Consider the following 23646-nt stretch of genomic DNA (forward strand, 5'->3'; position numbering starts at 1 on the left):
TACATAATGCCAGTAGACAGAAATTACGTAACTGGGGCAGTTTAATGACATGATTGATAAAGCATATTACGTTTCATAGAAGACTCAGAACGATACTGGATTCCAAATTAAAAGTGAATCTATTTACCCCGCTCAATTTCGGACTTATCTTTAAAAGACAAATTAATAAAAAACCCTTCACGCTGTTGCTCGCTTCTATATAAGAGTGTGAAGATATATTTGGTTTTCTTTTTGTTGGAGTGTTTAAAAGTATGGATAGTATAAGATTTCGCATTGCTTCCTATTTCCCGCTGAAATCGTTGTTGTTACACGACACGAAAATAGGGGCATAAACACAAACACGAAACGAATCCCTTAACTTCCCTCCTGCAAGCTTATCAAAGTCAACGTTAAGATTATACAACATAGCCGTACGTACCAGTTTGTTTCGATTGATGGCCGTACTCTAGCAGTTTCCCTCTCGGAACGAATTATTTACCCTTGTTTTTATAGTATGTACAGTAATATTCGTTACGCGTTTTTTAAGTGGCATCCACATGTTCCTATATTAAAATTATTGATTTATTTATGTTCTGCGTGATGCTCGTCGTTTCATGCAGTTTTGTTTTTTTGTATGCAAGCTGTTGCAGCGGCTCAAGAGTTTGGCTTTAGAGGGTCATTGATAAGTATTTTTTCTTTTTAAATAGTAGTTACAATGTAAATCAACCCGCAGGACAAGTCGTCCCGCCATTGCTCGTCTGTAATAAAGCAGCGTTTTTTTCAAATTTTGTTTTCTTTTCGGCACCGCACGATCGGCCATCGAAATATAGATTATTTTACTCGCCCCTACCCTAATAATAATGTTGCGTATGTCCCTACTAATTGCTTCAGCTTGCAGCTGCTACAGCTTTTCTTTATGTATTCTAAACACAAAACAAACATTTACGATTTTAAACATTTGAACGGTGATTTAACGCAAACATAAAACCAACCCGTGTTGTGGGACACAAACGATACCATATTCTGGTTTTGTAAACATTGTGAACATCAATTACCGTTTGGTTGCTGAAATCAATTACTGACGTGGAGATTCTTACACCCTTAGTCGCGTGGATCGTTGGATCGTGTTTTTTTTCTTGCCTTAGCTTGTGTATCTAAAGATATTCCCGAACAAAGTGCTCTATAAAGAAGTTTCTCAAAACGAAACCACAAATATTTAAAACACGCCAACGCGACACACAACACTGCTAACTAATCTACCTGTTTGTGTGTGGGTTTGCATGTGGCGGGTACTAAAACGTATAAACGACAAGTATTTAAAATCAACACTAAATTGGTCTAAAATACACGGACACGTAATTGAAATCAAAACACTTAAAATACACACCGCGCAGAAAACGCGCAGCGCCATCGGGGGTGCACATAATTGTCTTCAAATATGAATCCTTTTTTCTGCGTTATTAATTTGCTCATTTTCTACTATTGCGCTACCCGTCGGCAAGACGCTTTACGTTATGAGGCTATCAAAAAATACAAACAAATAAACAGGAATGGTCAGCCTTACCGGCGATATACAAATTAAAATCGGAAAACGTCCGCGAGGGAGGAGAAAAAGATCAAAGAACATTGCCTACGGCGAGACGTTGACGGTCATTTGTAGCATAAATTTTTCTGTGACTATCGAGAATCTCCTCTCCTTCTCTGGGTTCTCTTATTGGTCATCGCCGGGTCAACCGGATTTTTGTGCCAGCTTCACCTTCTGCATGGCCTCATACACCTCAATCTCCTTCTTCTCCTTCTTCTTGTTCCGCTGTTCAAATTCCAGTCTATGGCGGATGATCCGTTCGACGATATCTTCCGTCGTTATCGAGTTGCCTGCGAAAATTGAAAAAAAAAAACACGTAAAATGATGGTTTGCGTTTGTCCTTTCCAGTTTAGTATCTTCGGAAAACCGGATCTTACCGGAATCGATCAACTGGAATTTGCCCATCTGCTTCGGTATCGCATACGGGTCTATATTTCCCACGTCACAAGCTATGTGAGTTTGGCCGTGGCACACCAGGCCGACGTTGAAGTGCTCCATCATGTCGGCCGTCACTGAGTAGGGCGCTCCGATGACCACCTCGTTCACGTACTTGCACGCCAGCACACTCAATACGCGCTCGTGCAGATTCATAATGGGATAATTGCCTCCCTTGTACTGGTTCACCACCGGATCGGTGTGCAGGCCCACGATCAGATAGTCGCCGTGACTCTTCGCCTTCTCCAGGAAATCCAGATGGCCCACGTGGAACAGATCGAACGCGCCGGCTACGTATACAATCTTATCCGTCGGCTTCGGTGGTTTGCCGTCGCTGAATTGGATGATCTTCTGCGTAGTCGGCAGGAACTGTGAGCATCCGGTCCAAGGGCTGCGGGCCGTGTGGTCCTGGCCGAGCTGCGACGAGCCTGAGATTTCGAATTTTTCTTTGTATTTTTTAATTAATTCTTCGAGCGTGGCTGCTACGTACGAGAGAAGGCAAATGAAGGATAGGTAGTGTAATAAAGCATGCATGCGAGGGTTAGAGCGTTCGGTTCAGGGTGTGGGACAAGAGAGGAGAGGAATTGGAATACTTTAATACAACGAGACACGACGCAACAACAATATCTGGCTTAAAAAAGGGGCAGATTTACAGTAAGATTAGAACTACTGCGCGTAAAAATCAATCAAAACAAAACAAAAATTGTCACGACAAAATTAAGACTAAGAGTTAGAGAAGCAGACTAAGAATTAGAAGATACAGAAGAACGGAAGAAGAACAGCACACACGAAACGGACGAAACGCTCGGGCGCGAGATGAATATTTACCATCTTTCCCAACCTCATACTCCTTATCACCTTGCTGTAGATGATTCTTGGTGAGGAGCAGCATGCGCCCCACCAAATCAGTCGTTGAAACGCCGGCCGTGCGGGACACTTCCCTAAAAAAACCAAAACGAAAAAAATAAGAATATGCTTCAAGGGTGAAGACAGATGATGCCATTGATATGTTCTTACTTGTAGCGCTGCGCCTTTTTGACCAGGTGATACGTATCGACTCCATCAGCAGTAAGGGTTATATCATCTGGAAGTAAACAAAAAGTGAATTGAAATAATAGGTCGCAAAATTAGCAAATAAACTTTTTTATGCCTTTTATGGTTTTAGAATTGATTTTAGAGTACCTTAAGCGTTAATGAAAAGTTTTCTTTTGTAACAATTGCAAATGTTTGTAACAATTGCAAATTTAATTAAAATAGTCCAACTCCCCTGTACGAGAGGACTGACTATCCACGTACAATAGGGAAACAAGTCTCGTAAGCCCTTAACGGGCAGGCATGACCAAGAGGTCGTTACGCGAAGAAGAAGGAAAAGAAGAAGAAGCCCAACTGAAAATAATTACGATTCATCTGAATTTTAGTTTTCTCTTAGAAGGACTGTTTGACTTTCCCGTACTCAGTTGTACGCATTATATGCTCTGTTGTGTATATTTTATTTTATTGCAGAGAAGCAATTCTTTTTTGAACAATTCTAGCTTCTCGAACAAACATCGCAACAACATCTTAAAAGTGATATATTTGAAATACTTCCTATTGCTATTGAAATGAGCAAAAACTACAATGGTACAATATAAGACGCATCATATCAATCAACTGAACTGAAATAATTTACCCATCGGTTACCCCGTTGCCAATCAATTAATACAATTGCGCGCAACTAACAACACCTCTCTCGCTCCCTCTATCAAATCTAGACTTCATTATAGTAAACATTTCCCGGTGATTAAAGGTCAATGCTTCTTTTGCGGAATACGCCTTTGAACACGGTTTATTTTACTTGTCAATGAACGTAGACGCGAGATCGCGGAGCCCTTTCTTTAAAAAGCGGAGCCCGCGGGACGAACCCGGATCTGTCTGAAACAAGGTCTCGGGGAACCATATGTGCGTCGCAGTTGATACCGGACACCAGAAACAACATCACACCACCTGATCATAGAGGATGATATGGGCGTTAGATTCGCGTGCATTGGTGGCGCCGTGCAAAGTCGTAGCGATATGCCGATGGAACACAAGGCCTTGTCTATGATGTCTACACACGAATGGTGGACCTTTTTCCCTCCGTAGTATGATCATTTTGCCGGTTAATTCGCTTCAGAAGCCGGTGCATACTTACCGCCGTGAACGCAAAAGTCGCATCCATTTTTATCCAACGTCTCGAGCGTGGTAACGTAGGGCGCATCTTCGACCACTTCGTCCACCCATTTGATACCGCGTACCATTTTGTATCTGCAATGATATCATAACAATACAACATTAGAAACTCAATGCGACAACATGGCAATGTCGTCCTATTCCAGTATCTTCTGTAGAACACACGTCACTAGTGACAAATCGTATTTACATTTCCATATCGATCCCCCAAGATAAATTTTACGAGAATGGAAAATACTAGTACATGAACTAGATCGAGTGTCTTGAAAGATCGATAAACGTAGTAGCCCTGGTTTGCTTCAATTATGGAATGAACCAAAAGCGTGGATCACACGCCTACTACGGCTGTCAATGACTTGGTGGAATGTCATCAACAGTGGTATATCCCCGTCATTTAACCTGATCAAACTCCGTGTAAGCTGTCACATGCTGGAGACACGTTGTCGACCGCTTGCCCACCCGAGTTCCCGTTATCAGCCTTAGGACAGGTGACGAAGCATCTAGTCTTCGCGAGCCGGCGTCGGTTGGGAAGTGCGCGCATTATCGCTAGTGCTGATGTTCCTGCGTGGCGCGGCAAAGCACAGGCAACCGAAACCACGCCACCCCGACGCTTGATAACCCCAACGTTTGCTGTTTGCAGGGCGAGCTCGGCGTGTGTTCGTTTCTGATAAGTGTTGGTCATTTGGTGTAAGCGGACGCGCTCAACAACACTGCACCAAGTACTGCCGGCAAAAGTACAATCGCCCACTGGAACTGAGACGGAAATGAAATACTTTTGGCGTGTGTGTGAGTGCGTGAAACAATGTCCCTTCTTCATTGCGCCAACTGACCAATGATTCTCTCTTTCGTTCAAGCAACTCCTCTATCGCTTTGCGGAACCACACGAGGGGGTTGGGTTAGCGAAGGTTAGCAAGCAATCGGAAACTTCGGACTCTTCGAGGGAGGACGCGGTGGTGCCACCGGAGAAGGTAGGACGTCGGTCTGTCCGTCCGTCGTTCGATTGCAATCCAAAGTTCGCCCCGCCGGCGGTATTTCAATGAACTCGAGGATCTCGAGGCAATTCAGAGTCCAACTGGCGAGCGAAATGTTCCACATTTCGCTGCCCCTTCCGACCTCCGACCGATGATGATGTTGTTGGTGATATATGCGGTCTTGATTGATTCGGCATATCGTGATACCGCTGCGCTACCCCATTATGATTGTGGGACAGTATTGCAAACGTGGACTGGAGGTGCAATTCGAATGTTCTACTCATCTTGGCAATATTGTTCTTACTTGCCATTCGAGAATTTCGAAATGACCCGATTTCCAACCCCGCTGCCATCAGAGTTCAGGGGTTTCGTATTTCTTATCTTTGACGCCACTAGCAGTTGCACGACATCGATGACCGGGATGATGAGAGCTCCCAGGGACAGGGAGGATTTAAATTGAGCAACTTCCGAAATCGGAGAATCGGGTAGCGTGTTTTAGGGTCGTTATCAAAGGCCTAATCTGAAGTTACGTCAGAAGGTCACCCACAATAAAAGGGACTTGCCGGTATGAGCGCAGATGTGTGTGTTTGTTTGATTGTTTCACTTTCAACCGTGTTCTATCGGACGCCTGATAACCAGAAATCTCCCCGGGGGCAAGCATGACCTAGGGATTCGCGTAGCTTCGATCCATATACAACAGAGTGGCGTGACATTTGCGTAATCGAACGAGTGGATTAGATAAAGCCGGTTCGAGCTGAACCCGATGGACGTTTTTTACGTATACAGGAACAATCGGGAATAACACAAAATAGTTGTGTCTAAGGCCACGCATTCATTATTGGTCGAACATACGAACATAATCCCACAATGTGTAACTGAAAAATAAATAGCTCTGTACCGTTCTTCTTGCGTGAACACCGGTGGACCCTTGTTTTTCGTAATGTCCTCATCGTTGTGGATGCCAACTATCAGCTTGTGTCCGAGGGCCTTGGCCTGACGCAGGGAGTTCGCGTGTCCAAAGTGGACCATATCGTAGCTGTGAATGAAACGGGAAAGAAAAATAATATGCAATGAGTAAATGGAAAATCCCAACCAATTTGTACAATGACGGATAGAGTTTGAGTCGGTGGGTTCATCTGGCGGAAAGTGCAACGCCGCGTGGGTTCTTAATGGATATTTTTATTGGAAACACGTGTTCAGACGTCCAGCTGTAAGTGTCTTCTCTCTGTTCAACTAGTCACAACCCTGACTGGAATAGACCGAAGGTAAGTGAAGCCTTATAACTTCAAAACAGCGTTCGTTTAAAAATAGCAAAGCGTGATTCCGGGAAATATTCATGTTATGACGACAAAGAAATTATGACCACCTATACGCGAAGGTAATTACTACGGAGTCCTTCAAACGCGCCGAACATAATAAACTTCTGTAGGCAATGTCATAATTATGAGGTAACGATGTTAAAACATCCTGCGTCGTCACTGTGTATATTGCATTGTTCTTGGTTGATTATAATTGCTATCATGGGCGGAATATCCTCGACTGTAGAGAACTCCATTGACATTTTCAAGAGACATTCCATGTTGCATCGTAAAGCGTCCTTGCTCTCCATTTAAACGGCAGACGGAACTCATTAGCAATGGCGCGACGGGGTTATGACCATTGCTAACAGTAAATTCACTACGGAAAGCTGAAAAGTTTGATACCTATTCGGGAAAGACCTGAATGGCGGTTGGCTTAACAATTTCATTAAATCCTTTTTACAAACTTATCTGACCCCTTTCGTTCGATCAATGAACTGTACGATACTTTGCAGACGATCTCAATTGGTTGTAAACTGTACTAAGACATTAATTGCTTGGACGTCTTATCTCATTGATGTCGAATCCTAGTCTACAAAGAAACAGTTATCAGAAATATCTCGAAACAAAAAAAAAAATCCGGAAATGAATGGTAGACTATGTAGACGTCTCGGTTGAACTTCCGTCGTAGAATATGACGAATTACCATAACCGCCAACCACCGGTACCGGTTTATCTTATCTGTGCTAATTGGCAACCATACCGATTGATAGTCATTAGGAGGAGTGTCATTACGAAACGCGCACGCTTGCAAAACCAATGGCGATTGCGGATGAGTAATTGACTAGCGTATATTGCGTGTCACCGTTTTAGACTGGAAAAAAAAACTAGATTTACAGTATTTGGAATTTTTAATGAAACATCTCCTCGACTCACGATTCGCATGTAAGAAACTATGATAAGCCGAACGATACTGCCCTTGGACTACATGTTTGTTTCCAGGACTAAGTGCAAATTCGATTCTTTGTGTATGTTTACCAGAGCGTATGCATTGAGTGAATCAAAATACAAAGCAAAAACATACAAAACCTTTGAGCAGTAAACTGATTGAACAGAACCCTACTTGACCATGTGAGGAGGATCGAAGAAAAAAACACCGGTTTCCGACCATTTTCGTCTGCCCAGTTTTGAAAAGTTCGGTGCAAAAAAAAAGTGCAGTGCGGTAAAACGTCTTACTGCTCACCCGCGTGTGCGTACCCGGAAAGAGTAATGCCAGGCCGTGGCATCCAATGGCGCGGATAGAACCATCAACCTGCGACCTTGACCTAGAGAGTTGGGGCAACAACGGCTTTATACCGGTTGGTGGTTCCCGGACTGGACGACCGGACCTCCGGGTTTTATTATCCACATGCAACTCAACCCGGCATCATCTGCTTCCCTTGCATGGCCACGCGTTTGCTGGCTGGCCCTTTTTGTGCTACTTGAACCAATATCAAGGGCAAGGTAAACAACGTGGCAAGATGCGGTGAAGCAACGCGGATGACGCTGCCGGTCTCTGTTTGCGAATCACCTTAACCGTGCGTGTACACAACTGCTTTCATTGCAGAGCGTTCCGAATTTGGCGGTTTGGGATAGACTCGCTCTGAAACCTGTTTTCCCTTCCAAGCAGTCCAACCACAACCACTTCCGTGGTATTCTCTTCCACGTTTGGTTGCGCGGATTGTAATGCTTCCAAAACTTGGACACATTCATCATCTCAGCAGGGTCGATGGTGAAACCCGGTCCATCGAATGGTCCGGTTGAAAGGATCGGGATATGAAGAAGAACGGGAACAGAAAAGAAAATCAACTGATGAAAAATGTCCGTAAGTCCAAGTACATCTTCTCGGGGTCAGGGTGGTATCGGACACAAGTGCTTCTAGCATTTACTGTACTCTTTGGTACGTCTCTTTCGCTCCTTCGCTGGCAGCATCCTGACATCATCCGATCCGGTGCCGGGTCCTGCGCACTCTTCGCTGGACAGGACACCCCGCACTCGGTGCAACAGCTTGCGCGCGCGTTTGCGGTACGTCCCGCGCGTCATAGGAGCCGCTCGATGCTGATAGGTGTACGGTTGAATCATACGATCCGCGTGCTATGTTTTGGTTTGTACACTTCCCAGGGCAGACCTGGGGATTGAATACACCTGACGCATTGTACGTGCACACAAACACACCCAAGGTGGGTCAAGTTTGACGTCCGACCAGTGACCAAAATGTTTTCCGTCCGTCCGACCAACCCCCCCTTGCGCTTGGCTGCATTAATGCGCATGCTTGCGGTTGACGCCGGTACACGCGAAAGGTTCCATCGACGACCGGGTGGGGGACGTGGTGGAGTGTGACGAACAGCAGGGCGCGGACAAGCTTATGGTTCATTCACCTAGAGGCATGTTGCCTGCTTTGCTGTGAACGAGGTGGCCCATCCCTAAACGTATGAGAAATGCATGTACGTTGATTAATATCGTCGGTAGGAGACACTACAATGGTTGGAGCAGCACCATTAGTGTTCCACGGACCCACCATCGGTTTAACGGATCGATGCATTTTCCAGCGGACCGGAAGTATCGATCAGTGATGGACGTCTATGTTTACTTGATGAAGGGATTAGTGATCAATATAATTTTGTCTGAACAATATCGCGCAAAGGGAATATCGTTTGTTGAGGAACGATGCCAAATGGCTACAACATTGTAAAAAGTTGCCAAGAGTATTCAGCATTCGTAAAATAGCTCAACCATTACAAACATTGTGGCAAATATAGCCCAACAAAGACATTCCTGTGCAACTATTTCCCGAAGGTGGCAACAAAGTTTCCCTGTGCAAGGGTAAGGAAGGTACGTAGGAGAGACACAAGAAAGCTCTAGGTGGTGTACGGTGCACGAAAAACTGTATCACCGAGGAGCCACACGTAAGCGAACGAACGCGTATAACGAATTTTTTGGCCCGAGCTTTTTGCGGCAATCGCTGTATACCATATTTATAACAGTTGGTCTGTTTTTTTTACCCGTACATGGAAGGGGAAGAATGCCCAAAAAATTCGCTCGACTTTTTCTGTGCGCTAGCGAACGTTCGCTCGAATTCTGAGCACCGAACGTGAACCGAAGGAAGGAAAGAGAAAAATATCATTAGAGCGAGAGGCATTGCTGACACACGGTAAGCTCCAGCCGCTCGAAAAAACGTTCGTTCGGTGTAAAAAGCTTCACGTGTGGCTCCTCGGTCAAACGTTTAGTTTCGTGTTCGCTAATAGCAACACAATTCTCATGGTAATGCGAAACGTAAAAATCGCACTAGAACCGGAACAATCTACTCTGGAACCCCTTCCACTGCAGCTCCTTGCGAGTCAATGGAGGGAGATTTTTTCAAGGTGAAAAACAGTAAATTCTACAAACGAGTGTTTTGCACAGATTACTCATCAGTTAGTTTGGTGATTTTGGTCACACGGGGGAGATTAAATGAAATTAAATGTACATACATCTTTGCACCATTTGTTGTCTTATTCTTTTAAATTTACGCTCATCGTAAAGGCCATTCATTAGCCGTGTCTGCACAAACAAATTCTATTCCTACCAACACCACCGGACGTTCATGTCCAATTTATGAGAAATGATTCTATTTTCGGAACGCAGTCCGCACGGTCAGTCAAGTACACTGGTCCTAAGGTCAACGGGGAAACGCCAAGCTTAGAACAAGGTAGCCAGGGAAAATTGTTTTCCGAACTGTACAACACCCATCACAGTACTCATTGCGTCAGCCAGCGAATGGTACGATGGTACGATGTACGTGAAAAACTGTGCTTTTCCGCACCAAACTGATAATGAATCTACACTTACCACCCATCGCACCATACACGGATTTCTTGGGCCGAGTTTTCGTGACCGTTTTGATGAATGGTTGCCATTATTTCTGTTAAACACTTTTTCGCGGGCTAAACGAAAGACGGCACTGAACTTTTAATGTCGACCGGACAACTCTTCTCCAATTCACACACTTCCAGTGCTAACCGATTGCCGCAGACGAATGAGGCTGGCCCGCCGTCGGAACGGTTCTTTTATAAATAATCACTCCGAAGTGATAACAGTTTGCGGCGCTGCTACTTGCGACTGGGACTTGGTTGTATTTTTCCTTTCCTATTTAGGCTGGAAGAGTGATTAGGAAATCTCTTCTAGAGCCGGCACACTACTGATCTCCCGAGACTCCGTGATTTCCGTATGAAATCAGCAATCGCAATGGGCACGGCAATGGCTGCTTCCAGTCGTTTTTCGCTAAGTTAAAAATACTTTCACGATAAACCGTAGTCTCTGCTAATTTTGTAACGATGCAGTACGTTCAGCGTCTCGAAGAAAACTGCCTTTCGTTTCGACTGTTTTCTCGGCCAAATGTTGCTTTGATGACAGCTGAGCTGATGGAGCTTGAAACCAAATTTGATATGATATAAGAGGTCTGCTCATAGCTTCGTCGTGGTAGCCATATTGAATTGGATGTTTTGACAACAGCAACAGATAAATAGAAAATTATACGTTGTCGCTGCTACAGGCGAAAATAAATCGCACAAACATGATATTTTGCTTATTTTTATAAGGACGGATCTGCACTTGATAGTTTTCTCCAGTATCTAATATCCAAAAGTTTCTAGGAGTATGAAATTGATATTTTTACCCTTATTAGACAAGGAATATATCTATCATATTTTTCCATCCTTTTACTGTCAAAGTAGGCTCTGGCATGGCGTTTGACATATAAATGATGACCGCTCGTGTAATAACGCAAAGTTCCACAAAATGGGTTTTGCAGTTATTTGATCATTTTGTAACGTCCGTCACTAGCTGTAGACTCTTGGCATTAGGCACCTTGATATTGTGCGGATACCGGATACACCTTTGTAAACCTACCTGATAGAATTAAGAACCTTGAACTACTTGAAGTAGAACTGTCAGAATAAAGCACGAGGCTCACTCTCTTTCGGAGCCGACCGTCGAACTGAGTAGACGTGTCGTTTTTGTATCTTCGGTCCTTGTGTATCATTCCGAAATGGATTAACTTTAGTTGTTCTATCCTTCCTGACTATGGTGTGGTGCAAGACCTTCGGCAGACTCTACAAGACTCTACAACTTCAGAAGTGGGATTGCCCAGAAAATCGCCTTCCAGCGCTTAACCGTGTCGTTCGTGCTCCGAAAACCGCGTGGTTTTAGAAGATCGTTCCTGCCACCCCTCGGACCACGGACTTTCGCTTACGACCTGCGAACAGGTTAAGTTGCCATCACGTGTGAAGATAGTGCGTAGCCCGACTTCCGGATGCCCAACGACCTGCTGTCTACCAACGATGTTCGTCCTCAGCTATTTGTCGTGACGCGATCGTCTTCATTGGTCCGGAATGTTCTTCAGTGTTGCGTCGTTCTGACTTCGCTTCTGCACTTCTGTTCTTCGGCTTCTGAGAAATACAGAACGAGCGCAAGCTGTGGAGAGCTACGGTCCCGATGACGAGAGTAGCATCGACATCGTGTTGGAGATCAACGGATTGGGAGGTCTGCTGCTCCGGAGGAGGCATAGACATCGAAAATTGAGGTCAATTTAGTAAAGTCAGGATTGGCCGAGCTGTAACGTCCGTCACTAGCTGTAGACTCTTGGCATTAGGCACCTTGATATTGTGCGGATACCGGATACACCTTTGTAAACCTACCTGATAGAATTAAGAACCTTGAACTACTTGAAGTAGAACTGTCAGAATAAAGCACGAGGCTCACTCTCTTTCGGAGCCGACCGTCGAACTGAGTAGACGTGTCGTTTTTGTATCTTCGGTCCTTGTGTATCATTCCGAAATGGATTAACTTTAGTTGTTCTATCCTTCCTGACTATGGTGTGGTGCAAGACCTTCGGCAGACTCTACAAGACTCTACAATTTTCATGTTTGAATTTAGCGTATTGTTCATCCTAGAGTGACGAACAAAATCCGTTGCAAACAACAAAGCAAAAAGTAAACAAACCGCCTCTTTGACATATAAATGCCAGTCGAAAGAAAATCGGAACCGGTCATGCCTGATTCCGATTTTGAGGAAGGAATGTATCTGTCAAGAGCGTTTGGCAGATAACTTCTGGAAAAATATGACAGATACATTCCTTGTCTAATAAGGGTATTTATCGTAGTTTCAAGCTCATCAAATGCGCTGCAAAACTCTTACATTATACGAACGGTAGGAATGAAAGGGATTTATTCGCGGTGGCCCATCCCCCTATCTCATGCATTATTATTATATTGATGGCTATTACGATGAGCCCTACCTTTTAAATTTTTTCCATCTTGGGAAAAACTCTGTGCCACCAAACTGTCAAACGTATGACTTGCTGAGCCTGCCCATGCACAAACCGTGCATCTAATTATGCGACCGCAATAAGCCGCAGTTTTGTTTTGTTTCTGTTCGCGGTAGGTTGGTACTGGCCACGAGCGTGGCCATCTTCCCTTCGTTTTAGCTCTCCGGGACAAAGCGGGCCGTTTCGATACGTTCGAGAGGAGGTAAACTCTGCTGTTACGAGCAATTACTACAACCCTAGCCTTAGCCAAGATGCCTTCATCGAACCAAAATCTACGAAACCGGAAGGTAAGTGACAGGAACGTTGGATTCTATGTTTTTTTTTGCTACAATTTGCTCCGCAACGGTTCGATTTGTCATCAAGACGAAGGGAGGAAAGAAACGTCAAAATTGTTCTGCGCTGTCGTAAATGTAAGCAAGAGGAAAACTAGGAACAGTAGCTCGGAAAGAGGTTTTTTGCGGTGGAAAGCGTTTTCCCGGGTGGCCTTTTTTGGTTGTAATAATTAGCTTCCGTTCCCGGGTCAGTGCGTAACGAGGGTAGAAAGTTTCCTCGAAAGTGGTACATCGGTGTCGTGGGTTGCTAGGATCTGCGGTGCTGCTGGATGCTGGATCGAACCGAAATTCGGCAACACGTTGACACAAACAAGTGTTTCTGATGCTGCAACAGGCTGACCTTCGCCGAGGGAATTGATTTGCATCGGTTCGATTGCATTCAGCCGCAACACCCGGAGGGTGTTGGCCATCGATGCGCTGCCGGGAGCTGCATTTAGCGGTGGACAATGGAGTATTGCCGTATCTGTTGAATTTTTGATAAGATAACGCGTCCAAGGCGGACTTGGAAGACAAATCTTCCACAGTCAGAATGGGATTCAAGTACGAATTGGTAATTATTTTATGCTCCAAAACTAAGAAGAGATATTATTCACACGTTGACCTTCCTGTATATCTCACCGCGTTACCACGACCATCACAGGTGGCTAGCTCGCGAAGATAATGGCGGAGATTGTGTTACCGATGAGAAGATGATTAGGCAACTTCGTCAATTGAATGAGTTGCATATTTTGTTGAAGAAGTTTGTCTTCGTAAATGTCGCCTCGGCGGTCAATCGAGTCGCTTTGTTTGTGTACGTCTTATCGACTTAGCGTTTATAAAAGTTTGTTTTTTCTCCACCTTCCCATTTTCGTCTTTCGAACCAACACAGCTTCAACAGCAAGACTCATCGGAACGGACGGCACCGCCGGCCGGATCGCGGCGAAAAGGTCCCGGTGGCGCGAAGACCGGAGGCGCCACCAACTTACGCTTTTCGTTCATCTGCCTCGTTATCAGTGCCTCACTACTTATATTCCTCCTCGGTGCTTACACCGACTCGTTCCATCCGATCATCGACGGCATCGCCGGAAAGCTCGGTTACCATGAGAAAATCTATGCCGTCGTGATCGATGCCGGTTCCACCGGAAGCCGGGTGCTAGCATTCGAGTTTCACCATGGCTACCTCGATGGGCGGCTCGTACTTGATTATGAATTGTTCAAGCAGTCGAAACCGGGACTGTCTGCTTTTGCCGAGCGGCCGGAGGATGGCGCGGCCAGCATCGGAAAGCTACTGGAGGAGGCGAAAACGGTTGTGCCGCTGGAGAAACTTTCCCAGACGCCACTGGTGCTGAAGGCGACGGCCGGGCTTCGTCTGCTGAAACCGGAACAGGCAGAAGCGCTGCTGGCCGCCTGCCGGGCACTGTTTAAAACGTCCGGCTTTCTGGTGGACGAGCAGGCCGTGGAAATTATGGACGGTACGGACGAGGGCATCTTCTCCTGGTTCACGGTGAACTTCCTACTCGGAAAACTGAACGGCAGGAACACGGTGGCCGCATTGGATCTGGGTGGTGGAAGCACGCAGGTCACTTTCGCACCGAAGGACGTATCTCAGACGCCCCTGTACAAAGATTTCATGCACCGGGTACCGACGTTCAACTCGTACGTGGAGGTATTCACCAACAGCTACCTCGGGGCCGGATTGCACGCAATACGGCATGCCGTATTCACCCACCGGGCGCCCGAAAATCAGACGAAGCTTTCAAGCGAATGCGTCAATCCGATCATCCAGGATAAGCTGTTCCGCTACGGCACCGGCCAGTACTACATCAGTGGTAAGGAAAACCCGAAAGCCACGACGGTTCCGACGGTTGACTACGAACTGTGCGCGTCGATCGTGCGACAGAAGCTGCTGCCGACACTGAAACCCAAGCCGGTCACCCTGAAGCAGCATGAAATTTCGGCTTTCAGCTACTTTTTCGATCGTGCCATCGAAAACGGTCTTGTTGGTGAGTGGAATTCTGGACCTCATTGCGTCATACGCGCGAAACCCGGACTAATAACCCTCGAAATATCTCTTTTAGAACCCATGCTCGGAGGAGAAACAACTGTCGGACACTTTGTCACCCAATCGCGTGAAGTTTGCGCCAACCCAAACGCTGACCAGCCGTTCATGTGCGTCGACCTGGTTTTTATCTCATTGCTGCTTGAAGAGGGTTATGGTCTGAAGCCGAAAACTCCACTGAAGGTAAGCTACCACTTGCGCGTTTTTAAAAAAGCATCCCTTAAACATAATCATCTCGCCTGCTTTCAGCTCTACAAAAAGATCGATGGACACGAAATATCGTGGGCCCTCGGTTGCGCCTACAACATCCTGACGAGCAGAGAAAATGCAAACAAACACTAAATTAGGAAGTGTTTGTGCACTCTCCCGAATTACGATCAATCGAATTCAGACAACAGAGGACAATCTTCTGCGCTTAACTAGTTTTACTTGACACTGATCGTTTCCTAATAGCGAACAACGATGTAATACAATCATGAACCCTATTACCATCCCAGGGCGGACAAGCGTAGGAGCTTTTCGATAGAACGAAGTAGTAGTAAACAGGTGGCCAAAGATGAAATCGCGTCATTATCATTCCTTACTATTGGAAGGAACATGCAGGAAGGATATTGTTTTTACTGTTTTGTCAACCACATTTAACTCAACGAGAAAAAAGGATTTCAATTTAAAGCACTATAAAAGGGAACGGTTTTAGAGAAAAAAAAACATAGGATAAAAACACAGGAACCGACATACCGACCGGTTATAGATTGGTTCAACTGAAACGAAACTATTTTTATGTGCAGGTGCAATGCGCTATCCTATTGTTGTGATTTTTAACGACTCAAACGACTCAATTCATACGTTCATATACAACGTGGACCCGCCGGAATAGTAAAAAGTGTATATCCAGAGCTATTTTTAAAACCACAAACACAGATACCCGTATCGAAAAACAAAAACAAAATGCAACGAACTAACCATTTTTCGGTATTTCTTACAATAAACTCAGTCAGAGTCAGAGTGTGGCATTTTAGACGAAGAAATGGACGAAACCCCCTCCGGTCGTTTTTCCGACCGCAACTATATCCAAAACGTGCCTTTTTTCATAACAATTTTGTCTGTGCCAGAGAGAGAGAGAGAGGAAGAGAGCAAGAAAAAAGGACAAACCACGCGCATAAGAAAAGCCCACAAATGCGAGGAGGTGGTGCAAAAAAGTTCATACATGTAATACACACCCTGCATCGACCGTCATTAATCTGTAGCCAGTAGAAAAAAGTAACGAATATTCATCGGTAGAGAGGCTAGATAAAAGCAAGCAATCTAGAAATGCACCCGAAATGAGCTCGTTGTGCTTATCGTAGCAGTAGAATGTAATCCGCACGAAACTTAGCAATCTGCACATCCGGAAGGAAACCATCCGCACGTCGAACACATCGTAGCTGTGTGAGTGTGATATTTTGTTGTTGTTGTTGCTGTTGGTTGTTCGAGGGCAAAGCGTTTTTGTGCCGAAGAATTGCTTAAGATTTAAATGCACGATACGGTAGGCAAATATTTAAAGTAGAATCCATGTGTGACAATGTCCTATGGCCTAGCCAATGGTTCTAGCTAGAGAGTGTGCGAGTGTTTCCGGTAGTGTTAGCGTATATCCTATTGTTACAAGAATGGCACCACATTCCCCGTACATCCCATTCCCCGAAGGAGTCCCCGGAGGCAGGAGACTCGTAGGATTCACCGTCACCGTTCGCATCCCAGCTGTGTCCCTTACTCTCTGCACCCTTACATTTTACCTCTGGATGTAGCTATTGTTTTTCGCACCCACAGCACATACGATTAATTGCACAACATGTACCATTGACTCTGAGGGTCTGTGGAAAGAATAATTAGCAAATCGAAACGGTGCCACCGAAAATGCGATCGATTTTGTGATGCTGCCTGTGTGGATTGGATGATTAGTGTGATAAAATGAAATTGTGAAAAAACACCCAATAATAGGAAAAATTAGTAGATGTTAGAAGGCAATCAAAATGCTTCACGAAGTTGCATTCATTCTTCATCTTGCTTTGGCTATCCCGAGTGGTATAAATCGATCAGACTGTTGTTACACTATCGGTTTCCCATGGTAACGTAGCCTCGATCAAGAATCATTGTTATGGCTACGGCAACTTCGCGTCAATTAATGCTACTCGCGACGGCACGGAAGAAACTAAGTGGTCGAGATAATAGGAACATTTTTGGGGTGGGTAGAAACGAAAAATATCTGACATATCATTAAATTACACATGCTACATGGTAGGACAACAGGATGGCAATCTTATTGTATAGTTTTCTACACTTTCCTTTCCAGTAACAGCTGATGGCAATGTTGTAAAATAACCGGTAATAAAGCTCAGGTTAAAGGTACCCGAAGTGAATGGTATGTTTTTCTTATTTGTTTTGGACAGATGTCGTTGCAAGGTCTTTGTGTTTAGATTTTAATGTTCATTAAGGATTGCACGTGTTTTAAAGGTCTATAACAGAACAAGAACCATCTTGTGGCTCAATTCGAGGGATAAAGTAAAATTTAACAAGCTTTCTACCGACATAACGGTTCCTTTTTTCTGCATGCGATTCGTCGAAAAATGTTATAATCCAACCGGGTGAGTGAACGTGATGCTTCCGTTTTCTGTGGAATTTTTCTTCGTTAAATCCTACTCGCTCTGGTTCCTGGTTCACTGCATTGCCCGGAAATAGTTCCGCATTTCACGGGGGAAAAAGCCAGCCAAGTGTTACGAAGAATAATGTGATTATAAGCGCTGTTCGTTGGATTCGTTTATGGTACCAGCGCCACCGGAACAGGGAATGATAAAATGCAATACATTCTGCAGAAACACGGCAGAACCGAATGGTACTAGCAACAATGCCGAAGAAGTAAAACGGGTTACCAGAGCAAATACGTCGACGGCGGCGCAAGCGACGAAGCGAAAGATTCGTGCGGCATTAAATTCTCATTTCTTTCAATTTTCAATGGCAACGTGCAATCTGTCATCGTCTGGCATGTCGGCAAGGGCGACCTGCCCGTTTTCCCCATTCCTAGAAGAACTAGAGAGGCTTTAAAAGTTCTCTTGGCTTTTCGAAATCTTTCAGCTAGCGTTTCGGTTCGGGTCGGCTGAAGCACCCCCAGAGGAGAGGCTGACATGACCTGACAGTAGTGCCTGCAGCGGATGCAACCGTATTCGATAGCGAAATTACGATCATTCGTTCGTTCAATTTCGTTTCAATTTGTTGCGAACGGAGAAAAAAAAGGAAGCCATTTAGCAGCGTCCTCAAATCCTCGCGGGGGGAATTGAGGGAAACTTTTTGTTTCATTATGGAAAGAACACCGTGTCTTTCTGGGGGGTATCTTTGGGTAGATACGATCGAATGTTATTGTGCTAGTTACCGGGAGGATGAGAGTAATGAAAAAGGATAAAAGCAAACAAAATTTAACTAGAAAGTATTCCATGCCTACTTTCGAATAATGCTCTTTCGACCTCAATAATTTCATTGATACAAAATTATATTTTACTACTGTCATTTGCATCTTTAAACACAATTTTCTTCCAATAAATAAATAGGGCCCTTTAAATGTTCGTTTGATGCCCAAGAGTATAAAACGACACAATAATGCTGAAGTGTACTCAGGTAAAACTTCAATTGAAAACATGACTTCAATTCAGTTGACTGGTTTTACAAGTCCTTGCACTTGTTTAAGTTGAAAGTAAAACCCATTGTGGAAGCAGCTACAATTTCCAGTGAAAACCACTGTCGATGAGTTTATTGTTGTAATGTGAAAACCAATTGTCGATGAACAATTTCATGCAACGTTAATGTTGCTTGTACCGCGAATTTATAATGAACCCGTCCTGTTGATAACGACACGTAACGATACCTGCTTTCTCTTTGAATGGGAACGAAATAATAAAAATGGCGCACAGAAATAAACATTCAACATTTGCAAGAGGTGGTATTTAAAAGGAAAGTGTAAATGAAATATGGCTTCCTTTCGCGAAAACCAATAGAAATGGTGATGGAAATGATGGGTGGGTTGGAACTGGGGGGATGAGGGGGCAGAACTCCTGTATGCGCTCTGCGAACGCTACCTTTCGTTTTTTTTTTTCATTCCGGTTCGGCTGTCTGTCTGTCTGTCTGTTTAATTTAATTTATAGCTTCCTATTGATTTTACTTTGCAGTGCTTTTTTTGGTTTGCTCATTTCTACGTGCATTTTCCATCAAAGCGACCGTTCCTTTTTATATGTTTTTTTATCACTTTTTTTTCTATAAAAAGGACAAATAGAAAATCGACAAGACGAATATGGTGGGCGGTATCTGTTTCGTTTTTGTCCACCTCCACCTTCCAACAAATCAAATCGTGGGCAGATGTAACTAACGGTGGCGGTTACAATCCCCTCGCAAACGGTGCGGGACTTCGGTGGAAAAATCTGACCCCTTCGGCTCCCCCGGACCATGCCCCCTTCTGGCGGGATGGTTTCCGGTGCTTTGGTGAGCTGCGCTTTTTTGCGCAAATTGATTTATCCATTTTGCTCTGGACGTGCACAGTTACTTTAATGCCGAGGGCACTGCGTAATGGGGCAGGGAAATTTCAACTGCAGTAGAACGTTTTATTGTGTATGGTCCTATTAACGTTCATTTGAACATTACAATTTAAAAAAAAAAAAACAAGTGGTAAATCGGTGGAATATTGAGAATTACCATTGAAAATCAAATTTCGCTGGAGAACCGCTTAAAATATCACATTATTATATTAATACTTTGTTGAACAAAAGCCTACCTTGATGCATTTTTTAATCGTTTTATTTCATGTTGATATATTTTTGAGCATGAAACTGTTTCTGGTGAAATAATGATGGAATAATTTCCCCCAATGAGCTTATTTAAAATTTGTAAATGTTTTATAGAGGGTACCTTATTGTAAATGAATATTCGATTTTATTATAGGGTTTTTTTTTATAAGTTCAACGCTTTTTATGTGGTTTTGGTGCAACTCTACCTCGTTAATTTATTTTTCATTTTAATTACTGAATTGATTTACGTTTAAAAATTGAAAAAAAGCTTACTTGGATTCCTTCAGAGTATTGCAAGGTTAATTAGGCATGTTTGTGCTTTAATGCCCTTTCACTTTAGAACATTCCATTCATTTATTTCGTTTATCCAAAGAACCGCTAAGATTTTATAAAACCACGAGTAACCATTAACGAACCAACGAAATCCAGCAAATCCTTGTTTATCCACGACGGCTCGACGGCCCGGCGTATGCTTCCGAACCTTGCCGGCGCAGACAATGGCAGCATAATGTACTCATCTTGTCGCAATTATGTCGTGGCGTCTGTCGCGTGGGTGCAAACAAGTGGAAATAATTTTCAATCATCCTTCCCATTATGACATCCCGTCTCGCCGTTTCCAATGGCGTACGCTACCCAAAACGTATTTCTCCGTTGATCCTACGATGGCTGGCTCAAAAAAAAAAAAAAAAATCAGGAAAAGCCACACCATAAAATACGGCACTGAAGGTCGTGCCGTATCCGCGAGCAAAGGAATGCTAGGGAGCAGCAATTCAATCAGAACTCATTTTCCGCAGGTAATTTTCCTCTTATTTCTACCGCTTAGCTCATAATAATAAAAGTTCCTCCGGGAGTAGCGCCTGCTTGAAGGTTGCTGGCGTTTCTGCGCTCCAGAACGGGGGGGGGGGGGGGGGGGGGGGGGGGGGGGTGGCCAGAAGTAGGAGCCCAAAGGGTTCGTGCTGTGCTGCCGAAAAGTTCGCGAAAGGTGTACCGGCAAAGGCAGTAAGTGAAAACGTTCCTTCTTCTCCTGGACGTGGCCGATCACTTCCGTTGACGCCCGAGCGGGCTTGAAAAACACCTTCCGGTCTGTCGTTTTGGCTGTGGGGGAAGGAAATGGCGTTTGGAATGGATGGTGGTAGCTCGGTTTCGGAACACTGTTGAACCAGAGCTGCACAAAGCTACGGTTGAAGATGGTTGCATTTTTCTACTGGTTGTGTTTTTAAATGGAAACAGAAGGATTGAACTTCTTTTGTTTATGTTGGATATTTAGTACACCTGCCATAAAATGCTCATTTTTGATTTGATGTTTTTTATATTTATGACTTATTTATTTTTATGTTTTTCGTAAGTTAAAATTCCGTTTTTACTCTTAATAACCTTTTTCACGTATGCCATTTAGTTATTCTCGCGGAGTTCTTGAGTGTACTGTTGAATCGTTCAATTAATTTTACCCTATTTTCTTTTGAACCACTTTTGAATTTCGAGTTCATAATATTTGTAACATAATTGTTTGTTTTTTCCTTTTCATATTAGACAAAATAATGTAAAGCTGTAGCTGTATGTCCACCTCAAAGATTTTTGATTTTTGTTCAGTATTTCTGTTTAAATCAATGTAAATACACTGTGATCTCTATTTGTATCTTGTTTTAAATATCCTCCATAAGATTCATTTATAAATTAATGAAAAAAAAACAAATTCACGTTGAGAAAAAATGTATTTAAATAAACAGTGACAAGATAAAGTGCCCACTTAAAAAATTGAGTTTTTTCATGAAGCTTCCTTTGAAAAATTTTACAATTTGATAAGTTATATGGTTGCTAGAAATCTCCTTGGCCAATGCCATAAAAAAGTTTCAGAAAATTAATGGATACTTTCTTGTTGTACTATAAGTATTGCAAGGAAAATAGTTTCCTCTACCGTTATAACATAATCCGCTCGGTTTCATTTGATCGCACATATCGTACATCGTACCCCTCCAACCATTGTCACCTTGAGTCACCTCACCCCTTGTCCTCTGGTTGGTGGTATTAAAACAAATTGTTACGACGCTCGTACCACGCTCGGTTCGTTACACGACCCTTCGCGAGGCACCCGCGCGGTCTTTAGTTTCTCCGGTTTGATGGGCTCCATTTGCACCGTTTGAGTTGGGTTGAAGAAACCGCAGCGGCAGCAAATTCACCACCACCACCAGCACCTAGTGGCATTTTTCCCGTCGCTTGGAAAATGGAACCGAATGGCAAATGGCGATCGACCACATCGCTGCTGTTGCGGTTAAAATAATCAGTTGCGCCTTTTGTAGGCAATGGGCAAATGTCTTCGCCAAAGGCTACAGCGGGTTGGAGAAATTGACCACATGTCTTTGGCGGGATGCGGATGCGTGTCGATGTGTCCATTCCAAACATTGCACGGTTGGCAAACCGTGTGCCACGTGAGAGGGGCTTCTTTTTGAAAGTGACACATTTTTCCGGCACATCCCGATGAACGTTCCGACACGCTGTAGTAATGGCCAACATGCCACAGAAGCGCCTCTGCTCACCGTTTAGCTCTGCATTTCTATCACCACTGGGGAGCAATTTTCTTCTGGTTGTCGGGTGATGGTGGTGGTGGTTGGGTGGCCCAAGTCATTAGCATACGCGACTCGGGTGATACTCTATGTGTGTGTGACTGTGTCGGAAGCACTCAACCTCAACCCATTTTCGTCGAAGGATGCCACTGGCAGGTCGGTGCAATATCGAAAGATAACCTCCTAAAAGGACGAGTAAATCTCTCCCCCCTCTCCCCCACGGGGCTGTGGGGAGGTTGTAGATGGTGTTTTCCAGGAGACGACAAACCGCAACATTAACACCATCATGACGATCCCCGCCACAGGGGTTTGGCCACAGATTTTCATTCATTTCAGCTCACACGCAAGAGGCACACGAGAAGGATGGCGTGTACGATGATGGCGGGGCCGTCGTTTTAAAGCGGATAGATAATGTAGACCACCGCAACACATTACGTGCCATTCGGGCTCGTACCAGCGTATGTGTGGAGCTAAACGTGGATCAGAAGTTGCTCATTTCGGGGGAGTTTTGTTTCAAAGAAGGTGGAAACTCATTCCTCCGTTTGGTAGCTGGATCCCTTCCGAGGGATCCTTCCTAAACATCTCTTTAACGCTACTTATTCATTCATTTATCGTTAGCTGCTCGTGCTCCACTCTGCTCCGAGACGGACAGCATCCACTGGCTCGAGTATCCCATTTTCGGGAAAACATCGTTTTAATGAACTGTAAATCGTCCGGAGCTTTTTGTAGTGAAGTTGTTTAGATGAAAACTTGAATTAAGCGACCGACGACAAGCGCCGAAGATGGTAAGGTAAACCGTACGGGCCAGACAAGACGACGTGGGCCATATTGGGGAGGATCGGTGTGCCTTAGCCTGGCGCTCCATTGTGGCGCACGAAGGCACGCCTCGTACTCCGTGGTCGCGAGTGGTTTTTCGAGGAGAATTAGATCGCGGGACGCAAGAAAAAAGAGGAAGTAAAACCCATGTCTCAAATTATTTCATCCTTGCCACCTCCCATCGCCTTTCTTCCTATTGCCTTGTTTATCTCACGTTCAGGCCACAATGGAGATGTTGCGTGTGTCCTGCGAAGCGTACAATCGTGTAGCAAGGA

At 44.4% G+C, this 23646-nt stretch overlaps 2 protein-coding genes across 6 annotated transcripts; one reads left to right on the forward strand and one right to left on the reverse strand.

The window, feature by feature from the left end:
• Positions 1-182: 182 nt before the first annotated feature.
• On the reverse strand, positions 183-10865 carry LOC131266961 (ethanolamine-phosphate cytidylyltransferase). Of its 4 annotated transcripts, none has more exons than XM_058269665.1 (7): positions 10344-10865; positions 6077-6214; positions 4170-4282; positions 3017-3083; positions 2831-2940; positions 1942-2409; positions 183-1854 (listed from the first exon to the last, which is right to left on the reverse strand). In XM_058269665.1, the coding sequence occupies exons 1-7, from the start codon at positions 10409-10411 to the stop codon at positions 1709-1711; spliced, it is 1110 nt and encodes a 369-aa protein (XP_058125648.1). In that variant the 5' UTR covers positions 10412-10865; the 3' UTR covers positions 183-1708. The 4 variants fall into 4 exon arrangements, with proteins under 4 accessions (XP_058125648.1, XP_058125649.1, XP_058125647.1 ...); XM_058269666.1 differs by having other exon boundaries at positions 1942-2399; positions 2830-2940; XM_058269664.1 differs by having other exon boundaries at positions 1942-2427; positions 2828-2940.
• A 2118-nt stretch (positions 10866-12983) lies between these two features.
• Positions 12984-17580, forward strand: LOC131263047 (ectonucleoside triphosphate diphosphohydrolase 5). 2 transcript variants are annotated; one of them, XM_058265177.1, is made up of 4 exons: positions 12984-13106; positions 14020-15133; positions 15209-15372; positions 15439-17580. In XM_058265177.1, exons 1-4 carry the CDS (start codon positions 13071-13073, stop codon positions 15529-15531), a joined length of 1407 nt encoding a protein of 468 aa, XP_058121160.1. In that variant the 5' UTR covers positions 12984-13070; the 3' UTR covers positions 15532-17580. The 2 variants fall into 2 exon arrangements, with proteins under 2 accessions (XP_058121160.1, XP_058121161.1); XM_058265178.1 differs by lacking the exon at positions 12984-13106 and adding an exon at positions 13229-13701.
• Positions 17581-23646: the final 6066 nt, after the last annotated feature.

Source organism: Anopheles coustani, chromosome 2 (assembly GCF_943734705.1).
Source record: "Anopheles coustani chromosome 2, idAnoCousDA_361_x.2, whole genome shotgun sequence".
Lineage (NCBI taxonomy): Eukaryota > Metazoa > Arthropoda > Insecta > Diptera > Culicidae > Anopheles > Anopheles coustani.

Coding starts and splice junctions, on each gene's coding strand:
- LOC131266961 (XM_058269663.1), bottom strand. CDS start 10,411: ATGGCAACCATTCATCAAAACGGTCACGAAAACTCGGCCCAAGAAATC. Junction 3,084..4,169: donor CGACTTTTGCGTTCACGGCG/GTAAGTATGCAC, acceptor GTTTACTTCCAG/ATGATATAACCCTTACTGCT. Junction 2,941..3,016: donor AAAAAGGCGCAGCGCTACAA/GTAAGAACATAT, acceptor TGGTTTTTTTAG/GGAAGTGTCCCGCACGGCCG.
- LOC131263047 (XM_058265177.1), top strand. CDS start 13,071: ATGCCTTCATCGAACCAAAATCTACGAAACCGGAAG. Junction 13,107..14,019: donor AAAATCTACGAAACCGGAAG/GTAAGTGACAGG, acceptor GAACCAACACAG/CTTCAACAGCAAGACTCATC. Junction 15,134..15,208: donor CATCGAAAACGGTCTTGTTG/GTGAGTGGAATT, acceptor TATCTCTTTTAG/AACCCATGCTCGGAGGAGAA.